The 21,748-nt window shown below is 44.2% G+C and overlaps 1 protein-coding gene across 4 annotated transcripts in view; it reads left to right on the forward strand.

Annotated features, from left to right (window-relative positions):
* LOC129864794 (ABC transporter G family member 23-like) overlaps positions 1-21,748 on the forward strand; it is a 65,738-nt gene that overhangs the window by 16,969 nt on the left and 27,021 nt on the right. For all 4 annotated transcript variants that reach the window (XM_055937087.1, XM_055937098.1, XM_055937103.1 and 1 more), the window contains exon 7: positions 9,853-9,927. In XM_055937087.1, the coding sequence (XP_055793062.1) occupies positions 9,853-9,927 (75 nt within the window). The remainder of the gene's footprint in view (positions 1-9,852; positions 9,928-21,748) is intronic.

Genomic DNA, 21,748 nt, shown 5'->3' on the forward strand with positions numbered 1-21,748 from the left:
GATCCATACTCCTTCTCCTCATCCGAGGAGGAGGCATTAGACAGCCGTTACACTAGTAGTGTGCATTCCCTATCCTGACTGGTTCAAAGTCTAATGCTTAGGAGCTACTGCTCTGTAAATCTACAGATTAGGTTACTGTAAAACCTTTCCCCTGCTTTTCCTCTGAGATGATGTTTGTTTCTGAGCAGCCGTTTTCCTCAGTGAGGAAATGAAATGTGATATAGTGGTGAAGGGGACATGAACCACAGTACTGAGGGGATGTTTTGGTCCTGTACCACATGGACCATGAACTACAGTACTGAGGGGATGTTCTGGTCCTGTACCACATGGACTACAGTACTGAGGGGATGTTTTGGTCCTGTACCACATGAACTACAGTACTGAGGGGATGTTTTGGTCCTGTACCACATGGACTACAGTACTGAGGGGATGTTTTGGTCCTGTACCACATGGACCATGGACTACAGTACTGAGGGGATGTTTTGGTCCTGTACCACATGAACTACAGTACTGAGGGGATGTTTTGGTCCTGTACCACATGGACTACAGTACTGAGGGGATGTTTTGGTCCTGTACCACATGGACTACAGTACTGAGGGGATGTTTTGGTCCTGTACCACATGGACTACAGTACTGAGGGGATGTTTTGGTCCTGTACCACATGAACTACTGTCACGTTCCTTACCTGTTTTCTGTTGTTTTGTATGTGTGTGATGGTCAGGGCGTGAGTTTTGGGTGGGTAGTCTATGTTTTCTGTTTCTGTGTTGGTTTTGGGTTGCCTGGTATGGCTCTTAATTAGAGGCAGGTGTTTTGCGTTTTCCTCTAATTGAGAGTCATATTAAGGTAGGGTGTTCTCACTGTTTGTTTGTGGGTGATTGTCTTCCGTGACAGTGTATGTGCGCACCATACGGGACTGTTTCATTGTCGTTAGGTATTTGTAGTCTGTTCCTGTTCGTGCGTTCTTCACGTTGTATGTAAGTTCGTGTCCAGGTCTGTTTACTTCGTTTTGTTGTTTTGTAAAGTATCAAGTGTTCTTCGTGTGTTTAGTTTCGTCTTGTTTATTAAAATTCATTATGTATTCACAACCCGCTGCATTTTGGTCTTTCGATCCTTCTCTCCTCTCCTCGTTTGAGGAGGAGGATTACGACACCCGTTACAGAATCACCCACCAAACCCAGATCAAGCAGCGGGTTAACGGACAGCAACGACAGCAGCAGTGGGAAAAGGAGGATTGGACATGGGAAGAGATCCTGGACGGTAAAGGACCCTGGGTAGAGCCAGTGGAGTGTCGCCGCCCCAAAGCGGAGCTGGAGGCAGCGAAAGCGGAGAGGCGACGTTATGAGGAGGCAGCACGGAAGCAAGGCTGGAAGCCCGCAAGTACTACCCAAAAATTTCTTGGGGGGGGGCTAGGAGGTAGTGGGCCGAGGGCAGGTAGGAGACCTGCGCCCACTTCCCAGGCTAACCGTGGAGAGCGGGAGTACGGGCAGACACCATGTTACGCAGTAGAGCGCACGGTGTCTCCTGTACGGGTGCATAGCCCAGTGCGGGTTATTCCACCTCCCCGCACTGGTAGAGCTAGATTGGGCATTGAGCCAAATGTCATGAGGCCGGCCCTACATATCTGGCCACCAGTACGTCTCCTTGGGCCGGCTTACATGGCACCAGCTTTACGCATGGTGTCCCCGGTTCGCCAACACAGCCCAGTGCGGGTTATTCACAACCCGCTGCATTTTGGTCTTTCGATCCTTCTCTCCTCTCCTCGTTTGAGGAGGAGGATTACGACACCCGTTACAACTACAGTACTGAGGGGATGTTTTGGTCCTGTACCACATGGACTACAGTACTGAGGGGATGTTTTGGTCCTGTACCACATGGACTACAGTACTGAGGGGATGTTTTGGTCCTGCACCACATGGACTACAGTACTGAGGGGATGTTTTGGTCCTGCACCACATGGACTACAGTACTGAGGGGATGTTTTGGTCCTGGTGTAACGAGCTTCCTCCTTCTCCTCATCCGAAGAGGAGTAGCAAGGATTTGACCAACGTGCAGCGGGTTGTGAATACATAATGATTTATTAAAGCAAACGACGAAACACGAAAACAAACACTTGGAAGGATTACAAAATAACAAAACAACGTAGACTGACCTGAACGTAAGAACTTACATGTAACACGAAGAACGCACGAACAGGGAAAACAGACTACACAAAAACCGAACGAACAAACATACCGAAACAGTCCCATGTGGCGCAACATACAAACACGGAAGACAACCACCCACAACAAACAATGTGAAACAACCTACCTTAATATGACTCTCAATTAGAGGAAACGCCAAACACCTGCCTCTAATTGAGAGCCATACCAGGCAACCCATTAACCCAACATAGAAAACACATAACATAGACTACCCACCCAAAACTCACGCCCTGACCAATTAAACACATACCGCACAACAGAAAACAGGTCAGGAACGTGACACCTGGACCACATGGACTACAGTACTGAGGGGATGTTTTGGTCCTGTACCACATGGACTACAGTACTGAGGGGGATGTTTTGGTCCTGTACCACATGGACTACAGTACTGAGGGGATGTTTTGGTCCTGTACCACATGGACCATGGACTACAGTACTGAGGGGATGTTTTGGTCCTGTACCACATGAACTACAGTACTGAGGGGATGTTTTGGTCCTGTACCACATGCACTACAGTACTGAGGGGATGTTTTGGTCCTGTACCACATGCACTACAGTACTGAGGGGATGTTTTGGTCCTGTACCACATGGACTACAGTACTGAGGGGATGTTTTGGTCCTGTACCACATGAACTACAGTACTGAGGGGATGTTTTGGTCCTGTACCACATGGACTACAGTACTGAGGGGATGTTTTGGTCCTGTACCACATGGACCATGAACTACAGTACTGAGGGGATGTTTTGGTCCTGTACCACATGAACTACAGTACTGAGGGGATGTTTTGGTCCTGTACCACATGAACTACAGTACTGAGGGGATGTTTTGGTCCTGTACCACATGGACTACAGTACTGAGGGGATGTTTTGGTCCTGTACCACATGGACTACAGTACTGAGGGGATGTTTTGGTCCTGGTGTAACGAGCTTCCTCCTTCTCCTCATCCGAAGAGGAGTAGCAAGGATTTGACCAACGTGCAGCGGGTTGTGAATACATAATGATTTATTAAAGCAAACGACGAAACACGAAAACAAACACTTGGAAGGATTACAAAATAACAAAACAACGTAGACTGACCTGAACGTAAGAACTTACATGTAACACGAAGAACGCACGAACAGGGAAAACAGACTACACAAAAACCGAACGAACAAACATACCGAAACAGTCCCATGTGGCGCAACATACAAACACGGAAGACAACCACCCACAACAAACAATGTGAAACAACCTACCTTAATATGACTCTCAATTAGAGGAAACGCCAAACACCTGCCTCTAATTGAGAGCCATACCAGGCAACCCATTAACCCAACATAGAAAACACATAACATAGACTACCCACCCAAAACTCACGCCCTGACCAATTAAACACATACCGCACAACAGAAAACAGGTCAGGAACGTGACACCTGGACCACATGGACTACAGTACTGAGGGGATGTTTTGGTCCTGTACCACATGGACTACAGTACTGAGGGGGATGTTTTGGTCCTGTACCACATGGACTACAGTACTGAGGGGATGTTTTGGTCCTGTACCACATGGACCATGGACTACAGTACTGAGGGGATGTTTTGGTCCTGTACCACATGGACCATGGACTACAGTACTGAGGGGATGTTTTGGTCCTGTACCACATGGACCATGGACTACAGTACTGAGGGGATGTTTTGGTCCTGTACCACATGCACTACAGTACTGAGGGGATGTTTTGGTCCTGTACCACATGGACTACAGTACTGAGGGGATGTTTTGGTCCTGTACCACATGGACTACAGTACTGAGGGGATGTTTTGGTCCTGTACCACATGGACTACAGTACTGAGGGGATGTTTTGGTCCTGTACCACATGAACTACAGTACTGAGGGGATGTTTTGGTCCTGTACCACATGAACTACAGTACTGAGGGGATGTTTTGGTCCTGTACCACATGGACCATGAACTACAGTACTGAGGGGATGTTTTGGTCCTGTACCACATGAACTACAGTACTGAGGGGATGTTTTGGTCCTGTACCACATGAACTACAGTACTGAGGGGATGTTTTGGTCCTGTACCACATGGACTACAGTATTTACATGCCTTATTTGTTCATATCTGCTTAGAGCTTCATTTGAGCAAACAGTGGCTATTTTAAGATCCGTATGCTTGCTCATATTGTACTCCTAACAGATTCATGAGCTGATTCATAAGCAGGTGAAAATAAACATACAGTAAGAATATACAGTAGATTGTCTGTAAATAACTGATGTGAATATGTACAGAAAACCAAAGGAGGAAGTCTTCACAGTATATCTGGTTATGTGCCTCTATGGGCCCTGGTCAAAAGTAGTGCACTAAATAGGGAATAGGGTGCTGTTTGGTACGCACAATAGATAACAAATAACTTTTACCCAGATAACTTTTACCCTCCATGGAGCTGTTTCAATATAGGGATGGAACATATCTGACCCTGTGTCTGAGGTATCAGTGGTTAGTGGTAACTTCTGCCTACTGTACTACATCCCCTCTGACCTATTACCATGAGACAGACATTTAGACAACTTCTGCCTACTGTACTACATCCCCTCTGACCTATTACCATGAGACAGACATTTAGACAACTTCTGCCTACTGTACTACATCCCCTCTGACCTATTACCACGAGACAGACATTTAGACAACTTCTGCCTACTGTACTACACCCCCTCTGACCTATTACCACGAGACAGACATTTAGACAACTTCTGCCTACTGTACTACATCTCCTCTGACCTATTACCACGAGACAGACATTTAGACAACTTCTGCCTACTGTACTACACCCCCTCTGACCTATTACCATGAGACAGACATTTAGACAACTTCTGCCTACTGTACTACATCCCCTCTGACCTATTACCATGAGACAGACATTTACATCTGAGTAATGTAGCAGATGTTGTTATCCAGAGAGATGGACAGTTCTCACTTCTCTATTGTAGCCCGTTCCAATGTCCTGCGGAGCCACTAAGGCAGAAGTGAAAGTAGTAGGAAGTGCATAGTACTGTATTCTGCATTTAGCTTCTCACACTCAACACAGATCTTACTGGAAACACACTGATAAGACTCGCTATGTTCCAAATGGCACCATATTATTATTATTATTATAGTGCACTACTTTCTACCAGAACCCATAGGGCTCAAGTTAAAAGTAGTGCACTATATAGGGAATAGGGTGCCATTTGGGACACATAGGTTCCTTGTACCACCTGTGTAATGTATTCTGAATGCATTTAGGGCACATTCTATCACCACAAAGTGTGTTCTAGTCTACAGTACTACCTCTGTGTTCTAGTCTACAGTACTACCTCTGTGTTCTAGTCTACAGTACTACCTCTGTGTTCTAGTCTACAGTACTACCTCTGTGTTCTAGTCTACAGTACTACCTCTGTGTTCTAGTCTACAGTACTACCTCTGTGTTCTAGTCTACAGTTCTACCTCTGTGTTCTAGTCTACAGTACTACCTCTGTGTTCTAGTCTACATTACTACCTCTGTGTTCTAGTCTACAGTACTACCTCTGTGTTCTAGTCTACAGTACTACCTCTGTGTTCTAATCTACAGTACTACCTCTGTGTTCTAGTCTACAGTACTACCGCTGTGTTATAGTCTACAGTACTACATCTGTGTTATAGTCTACAGTACTACATCTGTGTTCTAGTCTACAGTGCTACCTCTGTGTTCTAGTCTACAGTACTACCTATGTGTTATTGTCTACAGTACTACCTCTGTGTTCTAGTCTACAGTACTACCTATGTGTTATTGTCTACAGTACTACCTCTGTGTTCTAGTCTACAGTATTACCTCTGTGTTCTAGTCTACAGTACTAACTCTGTGTTCTAGTCTACAGTACTACCTCTGTGTTCTAGTCTACAGTACTACCTATGTGTTCTAGTCTACAGTACTACCTCTGTGTTCTAGTCTACAGTACTACCTATGTGTTCTAGTCTACAGTATTACCTCTGTGTTCTAGTCTACAGTACTACCTCTGTGTTCTAGTCTACAGTACTACCTCTGTGTTCTAGTCTACAGTACTACCTCTGTGTTCTAGTCTACAGTATTACCTCTGTGTTCTAGTCTACAGTACTAACTCTGTGTTCTAGTCTACAGTACTACCTCTGTGTTCTAGTCTACAGTACTACCTCTGTGTTATTGTCTACAGTACTACCTCTGTGTTCTAGTCTACAGTACTACCTATGTGTTATTGTCTACAGAGGTAGTACTGTAGACTAGAACACAGAGGTAGTACTGTAGACAATAACTACAGTACTACCTCTGTGTTCTAGTCTACAGTACTACCTCTGTGTTCTAGTCTACAGTACTACCTCTGTGTTCTAGTCTACAGTACTACCTCTGTGTTCTAGTCTACAGTACTACCTCTGTGTTATTGTCTACAGTACTACCTCTGTGTTATTGTCTACAGTACTACCTCTGTGTTATTGTCTACAGTACTACCTCTGTGTTCTAGTCTACAGTACTACCTCTGTGTTCTAGTCTACAGTACTACCTCTGTGTTCTAGTCTACAGTACTACCTCTGTGTTATTGTCTACAGTACTACCTCTGTGTTCTAGTCTACAGTACTACCTCTGTGTTATTGTCTACAGTACTACCTCTGTGTTCTAGTCTACAGTACTACCTCTGTGTTCTAGTCTACAGTACTACCTCTGTGTTCTAGTCTACAGTACTACCTCTGTGTTCTAGTCTACAGTACTACCTCTGTGTTATAGTCTACAGTACTACCTCTGTGTTATTGTCTACAGTATTACCTCTGTGTTATAGTCTACAGTACTACCTCTGTGTTATAGTCTACAGTACTACCTCTGTGTTCTAGTCTACAGTACTACCTCTGTGTTCTAGTCTACAGTACTACCTCTGTGTTCTAGTCTACAGTACTACCTCTGTGTTATAGTCTACAGTACTACCTCTGTGTTCTAGTCTACAGTACTACCTCTGTGTTCTAGTCTACAGTACTACCTCTGTGTTATTGTCTACAGTACTACCTATGTGTTCTAGTCTACAGTATTACCTCTGTGTTCTAGTCTACAGTACTACCTCTGTGTTCTAGTCTACAGTACTACCTATGTGTTCTAGTCTACAGTACTACCTCTGTGTTCTAGTCTACAGTACTACCTATGTGTTCTAGTCTACAGTATTACCTCTGTGTTCTAGTCTACAGTACTACCTCTGTGTTCTAGTCTACAGTACTACCTCTGTGTTCTAGTCTACAGTACTACCTCTGTGTTCTAGTCTACAGTACTACCTCTGTGTTCTAGTCTACAGTACTACCTCTGTGTTCTAGTCTACAGTTCTACCTCTGTGTTCTAGTCTACAGTAGTACCTCTGTGTTCTAGTCTACAGTACTACCTCTGTGTTCTAGTCTACAGTTCTACCTCTGTGTTCTAGTCTACAGTACTACCTCTGTGTTCTAGTCTACAGTACTACCTCTGTGTTATTGTCTACAGTACTACATCTGTGTTCTAGTCTACAGTACTACCTCTGTGTTCTAGTCTACAGTACTACCTCTGTGTTCTAGTCTACAGTTCTACCTCTGTGTTCTTGTCTACAGTACTACCTCTGTGTTCTAGTCTACAGTACTACCTCTGTGTTATTGTCTACAGTACTACCTCTGTGTTCTAGTCTACAGTACTACCTCTGTGTTCTAGTCTACAGTACTACCTCTGTGTTCTAGTCTACAGTACTACCTCTGTGTTCTAGTCTACAGTACTACCTCTGTGTTCTAGTCTACAGTACTACCTCTGTGTTATAGTCTACAGTACTACCTATGTGTTATTGTCTACAGAGGTAGTACTGTAGACTAGAACACAGAGGTAGTACTGTAGACAATAACTACAGTACTACCTCTGTGTTCTAGTCTACAGTACTACCTCTGTGTTCTAGTCTACAGTACTACCTCTGTGTTATTGTCTACAGTACTACGTCTGTGTTCTAGTCTACAGTACTACCTCTGTGTTCTAGTCTACAGTACTACCTCTGTGTTCTAGTCTACAGTACTACCTCTGTGTTCTAGTCTACAGTACTACCTCTGTGTTCTAGTCTACAGTACTACCTCTGTGTTCTAGTCTACAGTTCTACCTCTGTGTTCTAGTCTACAGTACTACCTCTGTGTTCTAGTCTACAGTACTACCTCTGTGTTCTAGTCTACAGTACTACCTCTGTGTTCTAGTCTACAGTACTACCTCTGTGTTCTAGTCTACAGTACTACATCTGTGTTCTAGTCTACAGTACTACCTCTGTGTTCTAGTCTACAGTACTACCTCTGTGTTATAGTCTACAGTACTACCTATGTGTTATTGTCTACAGAGGTAGTACTGTAGACTAGAACACAGAGGTAGTACTGTAGACAATAACTACAGTACTACCTCTGTGTTCTAGTCTACAGTACTACCTCTGTGTTCTAGTCTACAGTATTACCTCTGTGTTCTAGTCTACAGTACTACCTCTGTGTTCTAGTCTACAGTATTACCTCTGTGTTCTAGTCTACAGTACTACCTCTGTGTTCTAGTCTACAGTACTACCTCTGTGTTCTAGTCTACAGTACTACCTCTGTGTTCTAGTCTACAGTACTACCTCTGTGTTCTAGTCTACAGTACTACCTCTGTGTTCTAGTCTACAGTACTACCTCTGTGTTCTATTCTACAGTACTACCTCTGTGTTCTAGTCTACAGTACTACCTCTGTGTTCTAGTCTACAGTACTACCTCTGTGTTCTAGTCTACAGTACTACCTCTGTGTTATTGTCTACAGTTCTACCTCTGTGTTCTAGTCTACAGTACTACCTCTGTGTTCTAGTCTACAGTACTACCTCTGTGTTCTAGTCTACAGTACTACCTCTGTGTTCTAGTCTACAGTACTACCTCTGTGTTATTGTCTACAGTACTACCTCTGTGTTCCAGTCTACAGTACTACCTCTGTGTTCTAGTCTACAGTACTACCTCTGTGTTATTGTCTACAGTACTACCTCTGTGTTCTAGTCTACAGTACTACCTCTGTGTTCTAGTCTACAGTACTACCTCTGTGTTCTAGTCTACAGTACTACCTCTGTGTTCTAGTCTACAGTACTACCTCTGTGTTCTAGTCTACAGTACTACCTCTGTGTTCTAGTCTACAGTACTACCTCTGTGTTCTAGTCTACAGTACTACCTCTGTGTTCTAGTCTACAGTACTACCTCTGTGTTCTAGTCTACAGTACTACCTCTGTGTTCTATTCTACAGTACTACCTCTGTGTTCTAGTCTACAGTACTACCTCTGTGTTCTAGTCTACAGTACTACCTCTGTGTTCTAGTCTACAGTACTACCTCTGTGTTCTAGTCTACAGTACTACCTCTGTGTTATTGTCTACAGTACTACCTCTGTGTTCTAGTCTACAGTACTACGTCTGTGTTCTAGTCTACAGTACTACCTCTGTGTTCTAGTCTACAGTACTACCTCTGTGTTCTAGTCTACAGTACTACCTCTGTGTTCTAGTCTACAGTACTACCTCTGTGTTCTAGTCTACAGTACTACCTCTGTGTTCTAGTCTACAGTACTACGTCTGTGTTCATCCTCTCTCCTCGCCTCCTTCCTCAACTCCATTATAAATAACCCTGCTGTTTTCTATCGCTCCAGGTGGGTCTGATGAGGAATGGCCAACTGTTGGCAGAGGGACATCCAGAAACCATGATGAAACAGCACAATGCACCGGCGAGTACCTTACAACAGAGTGGACTGTTGACGGAGTGGACTGTTGACGGAGTGGACTGTTGACGGAGTGGACTGTTGACGGGGTGGACTGTTGACGGAGTGGACTGTTGACGGAGTGGACTGTTGACGGGGTGGACTGTTGACGGAGTGGACTGTTGACGGAGTGGACTGCTGACAGAGTAACCCTTCATCACCACTAGACAACAATCCTGCTAACAGTAACCCTTCATCACCACTAGACAACAGTAACCCTTCATCACCACTAGACAACAGTCCTGTTAACAGTAACCCTTCATCACCACTAGACAACAGTCCTGCTAACAGTAACCCTTTATCACCACTAGACAACAGTCTTGTTAACAGTAACCCTTCATCACCACTAGACAACAGTCCTGTTAACAGTAACCCTTCATCACCACTAGACAACAGTCCTGTTAACAGTAACCCTTCATCACCACTAGACAACAGTCCTGTTAACAGTAACCCTTCATCACCACTAGACAACAGTCCTGCTAACAGTAACCCTTCATCACCACTAGACAACAGTCCTGTTAACAGTAACCCTTCATCACCACTAGACAACAGTCCTGTTAACAGTAACCCTTCATCACCACTAGACAACAGTAACCCTTCATCACCACTAGACAACAGTAATCCTTCATCACCACTAGACAACAGTAACCCTTCATCACCACTAGACAACAGTCCTGTTAACAGTAACTCTTCATCACCACTAGACAACAGTCCTGTTAACAGTAACCCTTCATCACCACTAGACAACAGTCCTGTTAACAGTAACCCTTCATCACCACTAGACAACAGTCCTGTTAACAGTAACCCTTCATCACCACTAGACAACAGTCCTGTTAACAGTAACCCTTCATCACCACTAGACAACAGTCCTGCTAACAGTAACCCTTTATCACAACTAGACAACAGTCCTGCTAACAGTAACCCTTCATCATCACTAGACAACAGTCCTGCTAACAGTAACCCTTCATCACCACTAGACAACAGTCCTGTTAACAGTAACCCTTCATCACCACTAGACAACAGTCCTGCTAACAGTAACCCTTTATCACAACTAGACAACAGTCCTGCTAACAGTAACCCTTCATCATCACTAGACAACAGTCCTGCTAACAGTAACCCTTCATCACCACTAGACAACAGTCCTGCTAACAGTAACCCTTTATCACCACTAGACAACAGTAACCCTTCATCACCACTAGACAACAGTCCCGCTAACAGTAACCCTTCATCACCACTAGACAACAGTAACCCTTCATCACCACTAGACAACAGTCCTGCTAACAGTAACCCTTCATCACCACTAGACAACAGTAACCCTTCATCACCACTAGACAACAGTAACCCTTCATCACCACTAGACAACAGTAACCCTTCATCACCACTAGACAACAGTAACCCTTCATCACCACTAGACAACAGTCCTGCTAACAGTAACCCTTCATCACCACTAGACAACAATCCTGCTAACAGTAACCCTTCATCACCACTAGACAACAGTCCTGCTAACAGTAACCCTTCATCACCACTAGACAACAGTCCTGTTAACAGTAACCCTTCATCACCACTAGACAACAGTCCTGTTAACAGTAACCCTTCATCACCACTAGACAACAGTCCTGCTAACAGTAACCCTTTATCACCACTAGACAACAGTCTTGTTAACAGTAACCCTTCATCACCACTAGACAACAGTCCTGTTAACAGTAACCCTTCATCACCACTAGACAACAGTCCTGTTAACAGTAACCCTTCATCACCACTAGACAACAGTCCTGTTAACAGTAACCCTTCATCACCACTAGACAACAGTCCTGCTAACAGTAACCCTTCATCACCACTAGACAACAGTCCTGTTAACAGTAACCCTTCATCACCACTAGACAACAGTCCTGTTAACAGTAACCCTTCATCACCACTAGACAACAGTAACCCTTCATCACCACTAGACAACAGTCCTGTTAACAGTAACCCTTCATCACCACTAGACAACAGTAATCCTTCATCACCACTAGACAACAGTAACCCTTCATCACCACTAGACAACAGTCCTGTTAACAGTAACCCTTCATCACCACTAGACAACAGTCCTGTTAACAGTAACCCTTCATCACCACTAGACAACAGTCCTGTTAACAGTAACCCTTCATCACCACTAGACAACAGTCCTGTTAACAGTAACCCTTCATCACCACTAGACAACAGTCCTGTTAACAGTAACCCTTCATCACCACTAGACAACAGTCCTGCTAACAGTAACCCTTTATCACAACTAGACAACAGTCCTGCTAACAGTAACCCTTCATCATCACTAGACAACAGTCCTGCTAACAGTAACCCTTCATCACCACTAGACAACAGTCCTGTTAACAGTAACCCTTCATCACCACTAGACAACAGTCCTGCTAACAGTAACCCTTTATCACAACTAGACAACAGTCCTGCTAACAGTAACCCTTCATCATCACTAGACAACAGTCCTGCTAACAGTAACCCTTCATCACCACTAGACAACAGTCCTGCTAACAGTAACCCTTTATCACCACTAGACAACAGTAACCCTTCATCACCACTAGACAACAGTCCTGCTAACAGTAACCCTTCATCACCACTAGACACCAGTAACCCTTCATCACCACTAGACAACAGTAACCCTTCATCACCACTAGACAACAGTAACCCTTCATCACCACTAGACAACAGTAACCCTTCATCACCACTAGACAACAGTCCTGCTAACAGTAACCCTTCATCACCACTAGACAACAGTCCTGTTAACAGTAACCCTTCATCATCACTAGACAACAGTAACCCTTTATCACCACTAGACAACAGTCCTGCTAACTGTAACCCTTCATCACCACTAGACAACAGTCCTGCTAACAGTTACCCTTCATCACCACTAGACAACAGTCCTGCTAACAGTAACCCTTTATCACCACTAGACAACCGTCCTGCTAACAGTAACCCTTCATCACCACTAGACAACAGTCCTGTTAACAGTAACCCTTCATCATCACTAGACAACAGTAACCCTTCATCACCACTAGACAACAGTCCTGCTAACAGTAACCCTTCATCACCACTAGACAACAGTCCTGTTAACAGTAACCCTTCATCACCACTAGACAACAGTCCTGTTAACAGTAACCCTTCATCACCACTAGACAACAGTCCTGTTAACAGTAACCCTTCATCACCACTAGACAACAGTCCTGTTAACAGTAACCCTTCATCACCACTAGACAACAGTCCTGCTAACAGTAACCCTTTATCACAACTAGACAACAGTCCTGCTAACAGTAACCCTTCATCATCACTAGACAACAGTCCTGCTAACAGTAACCCTTCATCACCACTAGACAACAGTCCTGTTAACAGTAACCCTTCATCACCACTAGACAACAGTCCTGCTAACAGTAACCCTTCATCACCACTAGACAACAGTCCTGCTAACAGTAACCCTTTATCACCACTAGACAACAGTAACCCTTCATCACCACTAGACAACAGTCCTGCTAACAGTAACCCTTCATCACCACTAGACACCAGTAACCCTTCATCACCACTAGACAACAGTAACCCTTCATCACCACTAGACAACAGTAACCCTTCATCACCACTAGACAACAGTAACCCTTCATCACCACTAGACAACAGTCCTGCTAACAGTAACCCTTCATCACCACTAGACAACAGTCCTGTTAACAGTAACCCTTCATCATCACTAGACAACAGTAACCCTTTATCACCACTAGACAACAGTCCTGCTAACTGTAACCCTTCATCACCACTAGACAACAGTCCTGCTAACAGTTACCCTTCATCACCACTAGACAACAGTCCTGCTAACAGTAACCCTTTATCACCACTAGACAACAGTCCTGCTAACAGTAACCCTTCATCACCACTAGACAACAGTCCTGTTAACAGTAACCCTTCATCATCACTAGACAACAGTAACCCTTCATCACCACTAGACAACAGTCCTGCTAACAGTAACCCTTCATCACCACTAGACAACAGTCCTGTTAACAGTAACCCTTCATCACCACTAGACAACAGTCCTGTTAACAGTAACCCTTCATCACCACTAGACAACAGTCCTGTTAACAGTAACCCTTCATCACCACTAGACAACAGTCCTGTTAACAGTAACCCTTCATCACCACTAGACAACAGTCCTGCTAACAGTAACCCTTTATCACAACTAGACAACAGTCCTGCTAACAGTAACCCTTCATCATCACTAGACAACAGTCCTGCTAACAGTAACCCTTCATCACCACTAGACAACAGTCCTGTTAACAGTAACCCTTCATCACCACTAGACAACAGTCCTGCTAACAGTAACCCTTTATCACAACTAGACAACAGTCCTGCTAACAGTAACCCTTCATCATCACTAGACAACAGTCCTGCTAACAGTAACCCTTCATCACCACTAGACAACAGTCCTGCTAACAGTAACCCTTTATCACCACTAGACCACAGTAACCCTTCATCACCACTAGACAACAGTCCTGCTAACAGTAACCCTTCATCACCACTAGACACCAGTAACCCTTCATCACCACTAGACAACAGTAACCCTTCATCACCACTAGACAACAGTAACCCTTCATCACCACTAGACAACAGTAACCCTTCATCACCACTAGACAACAGTCCTGCTAACAGTAACCCTTCATCACCACTAGACAACAGTCCTGTTAACAGTAACCCTTCATCATCACTAGACAACAGTAACCCTTTATCACCACTAGACAACAGTCCTGCTAACTGTAACCCTTCATCACCACTAGACAACAGTCCTGCTAACTGTAACCCTTCATCACCACTAGACAACAGTCCTGCTAACAGTAACCCTTTATCACCACTAGACAACAGTCCTGCTAACAGTAACCCTTCATCACCACTAGACAACAGTCCTGTTAACAGTAACCCTTCATCATCACTAGACAACAGTAACCCTTCATCACCACTAGACAACAGTCCTGCTAACAGTAACCCTTCATCACCACTAGACAACAGTCCTGCTAACAGTAACCCTTCATCATCACTAGACAACAGTCCTGCTAACAGTAACCCTTCATCACCACTAGACAACAGTCCTGCTAACAGTAACCCTTCATCACCACTAGACAACAGTAACCCTTCATCACCACTAGACAACAGTCCTGTTAACAGTAACCCTTCATCACCACTAGACAACAGTAACCCTTCATCACCACTAGACAACAGTAACCCTTCATCACCACTAGACAACAGTAACCCTTCATCACCACTAGACAACAGTCCTGTTAACAGTAACCCTTCTTCACCACTAGACAACAGTCCTGTTAACAGTAACCCTTCATCACCACTAGACAACAGTCCTGTTAACAGTAACCCTTCATCACCACTAGACAACAGTAACCCTTCATCAGCACTAGACAACAGTAATCCTTCATCACCACTAGACAACAGTAACCCTTCATCACCACTAGACAACAGTCCTGCTAACAGTAACCCTTCATCACCACTAGACAACAGTCCTGTTAACAGTAACCCTTCATCACCACTAGACAACAGTCCTGTTAACAGTAACCCTTCATCACCACTAGACAACAGTCCTGTTAACAGTAACCCTTCATCACCACTAGACAACAGTCCTGCTAACAGTAACCCTTCATCACCACTAGACAACAGTCCTGTTAACAGTAACCCTTCATCATCACTAGACAACGGTCCTGTTAACAGTTACCCTTCATCACCACTAGACAACAGTCCTGTTAACAGTAACCCTTCATCACCACTAGACAACAGTAACCCTTCATCACCACTAGACAACAGTCCTGCTAACAGTAACCCTTCATCACCACTAGACAACAGTCCTGTTAACAGTAACCCTTCATCACCACTAGACAACAGTAACCCTTCATCACCACTAGACAACAGTAACCCTTCATCACCACTAGACAACAGTAACCCTTCATCACCACTAGACAACAGTAACCCTTCATCACCACTAGACAACAGTAACCCTTCATCACCACTAGACAACAGTAACCCTTCATCACCGCTAGACAACAGTCCTGCTAACAGTAACCCTTCATCACCACTAGACAACAGTCCTGTTAACAGTAACCCTTCATCACCACTAGACAACAGTAACCCTTCATCACCACTAGACAACAGTAACCCTTCATCACCACTAGACAACAGTAACCCTTCATCACCACTAGACAACAGTAGCCCTTCATCACCGCTAGACAACAGTAACCCTTCATCACCACTAGACAACAGTAACCCTTCATCACCACTAGACAACAGTAACCCTTCATCACCACTAGACAACAGTCCTGCTAACAGTAACCCTTCATCACCACTAGACAACAGTCCTGCTAACAGTAACCCTTCATCACCACTAGACAACAGTCCTGTTAACAGTAACCCTTTATCACCACTAGACAACAGTAACCCTTTATCACCACTAGACAACAGTAACCCTTCATCACCACTAGACAACAGTCCTGTTAACAGTAACCCTTCATCACCACTAGACAACAGTCCTGTTAACAGTAACCCTTCATCACCACTAGACAACAGTCCTGTTAACAGTAACCCTTCATCACCACTAGACAACAGTCCTGTTAACAGTAACCCTTCATCACCACTAGACAACAGTAACCCTTCATCACCACTAGACAACAGTAACCCTTCATCACCACTAGACAACAGTCCTGCTAACAGTAACCCTTCATCACCACTAGACAACAGTAACCCTTCATCACCACTAGACAACAGTAATCCTTCATCACCACTAGACAACAGTAACCCTTCATCACCACTAGACAACAGTCCTGTTAACAGTAACCCTTCATCACCACTAGACAACAGTCCTGTTAACAGTAACCCTTCATCACCACTAGACAACAGTCCTGTTAACAGTAACCCTTCATCACCACTAGACAACAGTAACCCTTCATCACCACTAGACAACAGTAACCCTTCATCACCACTAGACAACAGTCCTGTTAACAGTAACCCTTCATCACCACTAGACAACAGTCCTGTTAACAGTAACCCTTCATCACCACTAGACAACAGTAACCCTTCATCACCACTAGACAACAGTAACCCTTCATCACCACTAGACAACAGTAACCCTTCATCACCACTAGACAACAGTAACCCTTCATCACCGCTAGACAACAGTCCTGCTAACAGTAACCCTTCATCACCACTAGACAACAGTCCTGTTAACAGTAACCCTTCATCACCACTAGACAACAGTAACCCTTCATCACCACTAGACAACAGTAACCCTTCATCACCACTAGACAGCAGTAACCCTTCATCACCACTAGACAACAGTAACCCTTCATCACCACTAGACAACAGTAACCCTTCATCACCACTAGACAACAGTCCTGTTAACAGTAACCCTTCATCACCACTAGACAACAGTCCTGTTAACAGTAACCCTTCATCACCACTAGACAACAGTAACCCTTCATCACCACTAGACAACAGTCCTGTTAACAGTAGCCCTTCATCACCACTAGACAACAGTAACCCTTCATCACCACTAGACAACAGTCCTGCTAACAGTAACCCTTTATCACCACTAGACAACAGTAAACCTTCATCACCACTAGACAACAGTAGCCCTTCATCACCACTAGACAACAGTAACCCTTCATCACCACTAGACAACAGTCCTGCTAACAGTAACCCTTTATCAACACTAGACAACAGTAAACCTTCATCACCACTAGACAACGGTCCTGTTAACAGTAACCCTTCATCACCACTAGACAACAGTCCTGTTAACAGTAACCCTTCATCACCACTAGACAACAGTAACCCTTCATCACCACTAGACAACAGTAACCCTTCATCACCACTAGACAACAGTCCTGTTAACAGTAACCCTTCATCACCACTAGACAACAGTCCTGTTAACAGTAACCCTTCATCACCACTAGACAACAGTAACCCTTCATCACCACTAGACAACAGTAACCCTTCATCACCACTAGACAGCAGTAACCCTTCATCACCACTAGACAACAGTAATCCTTCATCACCACTAGACAACAGTAATCCTTCATCACCACTAGACAACAGTAACCCTTCATCACCACTAGACAACAGTAACCCTTCATCACCACTAGACAACAGTAACCCTTCATCACCACTAGACAACAGTAACCCTTCATCACCACTAGACAACAGTAACCCTTCATCACCACTAGACAACAGTAACCCTTCATCACCACTAGACAACAGTAACCCTTCATCACCACTAGACAACAGTCCTGTTAACAGTAACCCTTCATCACCACTAGACAACAGTGACCCTTCATCACCACTAGACAACAGTAACCCTTCATCACCACTAGACAACAGTAATCCTTCATCACCACTAGACAACAGTAACCCTTCATCACCACTAGACAACAGTAACCCTTCATCACCACTAGACAACAGTAATCCTTCATCACCACTAGACAACAGTCCTGCTAACAGTAACCCTTCATCACCACTAGACAACAGTCCTGTTAACAGTAACCCTTCATCACCACTAGACAACAGTCCTGCTAACAGTAACCCTTCATCACCACTAGACAACAGTAACCCTTCATCACCACTAGACAACAGTAATCCTTCATCACCACTAGACAACAGTCCTGTTAACAGTAACCCTTCATCACCACTAGACAACAGTAACCCTTCATCACCACTAGACAACAGTAACCCTTCATCACCACTAGACAACAGTAACCCTTCATCACCACTAGACAACAGTCCTGTTAACAGTAACCCTTCATCACCACTAGACAACAGTAACCCTTCATCACCACTAGACAACAGTAACCCTTCATCACCACTAGACAACAGTCCTGTTAACAGTAACCCTTCATCACCACTAGACAACAGTAACCCTTCATCACCACTAGACAACAGTAACCCTTCATCACCACTAGACAACAGTCCTGTTAACAGTAACCCTTCATCACCACTAGACAACAGTCCTGCTAACAGTAACCCTTCATCACCACTAGACAACAGTCCTGTTAACAGTAACCCTTCATCACCACTAGACAACAGTCCTGTTAACAGTAACCCTTCATCACCACTAGACAACAGTCCTGTTAACAGTAACCCTTCATCACCACTAGACAACAGTCCTGCTTACAGTAACCCTTCATCACCACTAGACAACAGTCCTGTTAACAGTAACCCTTCATCATCACTAGACAACGGTCCTGTTAACAGTTACCCTTCATCACCACTAGACAACAGTCCTGTTAACAGTAACCCTTCATCACCACTAGACAACAGTAACCCTTCATCACCACTAGACAACAGTCCTGCTAACAGTAACCCTTCATCACCACTAGACAACAGTCCTGTTAACAGTAACCCTTCATCACCACTAGACAACAGTAAACCTTCATCACCACTAGACAACAGTAACCCTTCATCACCACTAGACAACAGTAACCCTTCATCACCACTAGACAACAGTAACCCTTCATCACCACTAGACAACAGTCCTGCTAACAGTAACCCTTTATCACCACTAGACAACAGTAACCCTTCATCACCACTAGACAACAGTAACCCTTCATCACCGCTAGACAACAGTCCTGCTAACAGTAACCCTTCATCACCACTAGACAACAGTAACCCTTCATCACCACTAGACAACAGTAACCCTTCATCACCGCTAGACAACAGTCCTGCTAACAGTAACCCTTCATCACCACTAGACAACAGTCCTGTTAACAGTAACCCTTCATCACCACTAGACAACAGTAACCCTTCATCACCACTAGACAACAGTAACCCTTCATCACCACTAGACAGCAGTAACCCTTCATCACCACTAGACAACAGTCCTGTTAACAGTAACCCTTCATCACCACTAGACAACAGTAACCCTTCATCACCACTAGACAACAGTAACCCTTCATCACCACTAGACAACAGTAACCCTTCATCACCACTAGACAACAGTAACCCTTCATCACCACTAGACAACAGTAATCCTTCATCACCACTAGACAACAGTAACCCTTTATCATCACTAGACAACAGTAGCCCTTCATCACCACTAGACAACAGTCCTGCTAACAGTAACCCTTTATCACCACTAGACAACAATCCTGCTAACAGTAACCCTTCATCACCACTAGACAACAGTCCTGCTAACAGTAACCCTTCATCACCACTAGACAACAGTAACCCTTCATCACCACTAGACAACAGTCCTGCTAACAGTAACCCTTTATCACCACTAGACAACAGTAAACCTTCATCACCACTAGACAACAGTAGCCCTTCATCACCACTAGACAACAGTCCTGCTAACAGTAACCCTTTATCAACACTAGACAACAGTAAACCTTCATCACCACTAGACAACAGTCCTGTTAACAGTAACCCTTCATCACCACTAGACAACAGTAACCCTTCATCACCACTAGACAACAGTAACCCTTCATCACCACTAGACAACAGTCCTGTTAACAGTAACCCTTCATCACCACTAGACAACAGTCCTGCTAACAGTAACCCTTCATCACCACTAGACAACAGTCCTGTTAACAGTAACCCTTCATCACCACTAGACAACAGTCCTGTTAACAGTAACCCTTCATCACCACTAGACAACAGTCCTGTTAACAGTAACCCTTCATCACCACTAGACAACAGTCCTGCTAACAGTAACCCTTCATCACCACTAGACAACAGTCCTGTTAACAGTAACCCTTCATCATCACTAGACAACGGTCCTGTTAACAGTTACCCTTCATCACCACTAGACAACAGTAACCCTTCATCACCACTAGACAACAGTCCTGCTAACAGTAACCCTTCATCACCACTAGACAACAGTCCTGTTAACAGTAACCCTTCATCACCACTAGACAACAGTAAACCTTCATCACCACTAGACAACAGTAACCCTTCATCACCACTAGACAACAGTCCTGTTAACAGTAACCCTTCATCACCACTAGACAACAGTCCTGTTAACAGTAACCCTTCATCACCACTAGACAACAGTAACCCTTCATCACCACTAGACAACAGTCCTGCTAACAGTAACCCTTCATCACCACTAGACAACAGTCCTGTTAACAGTAACCCTTCATCACCACTAGACAACAGTAAACCTTCATCACCACTAGACAACAGTAACCCTTCATCACCACTAGACAACAGTAACCCTTCATCACCACTAGACAACAGTAACCCTTCATCACCACTAGACAACAGTCCTGCTAACAGTAACCCTTTATCACCACTAGACAACAGTAACCCTTCATCACCACTAGACAACAGTAACCCTTCATCACCGCTAGACAACAGTCCTGCTAACAGTAACCCTTCATCACCACTAGACAACAGTAACCCTTCATCACCACTAGACAACAGTAAACCTTCATCACCGCTAGACAACAGTCCTGCTAACAGTAACCCTTCATCACCACTAGACAACAGTCCTGTTAACAGTAACCCTTCATCACCACTAGACAACAGTAACCCTTCATCACCACTAGACAACAGTAACCCTTCATCACCACTAGACAGCAGTAACCCTTCATCACCACTAGACAACAGTCCTGTTAACAGTAACCCTTCATCACCACTAGACAACAGTAACCCTTCATCACCACTAGACAACAGTAACCCTTCATCACCACTAGACAACAGTAACCCTTCATCACCACTAGACAACAGTAACCCTTCATCACCACTAGACAACAGTAATCCTTCATCACCACTAGAC

Source organism: Salvelinus fontinalis, chromosome 1 (assembly GCF_029448725.1).
Source record: "Salvelinus fontinalis isolate EN_2023a chromosome 1, ASM2944872v1, whole genome shotgun sequence".
In the NCBI taxonomy this organism is placed as follows: Eukaryota; Metazoa; Chordata; class Actinopteri; order Salmoniformes; family Salmonidae; genus Salvelinus; species Salvelinus fontinalis.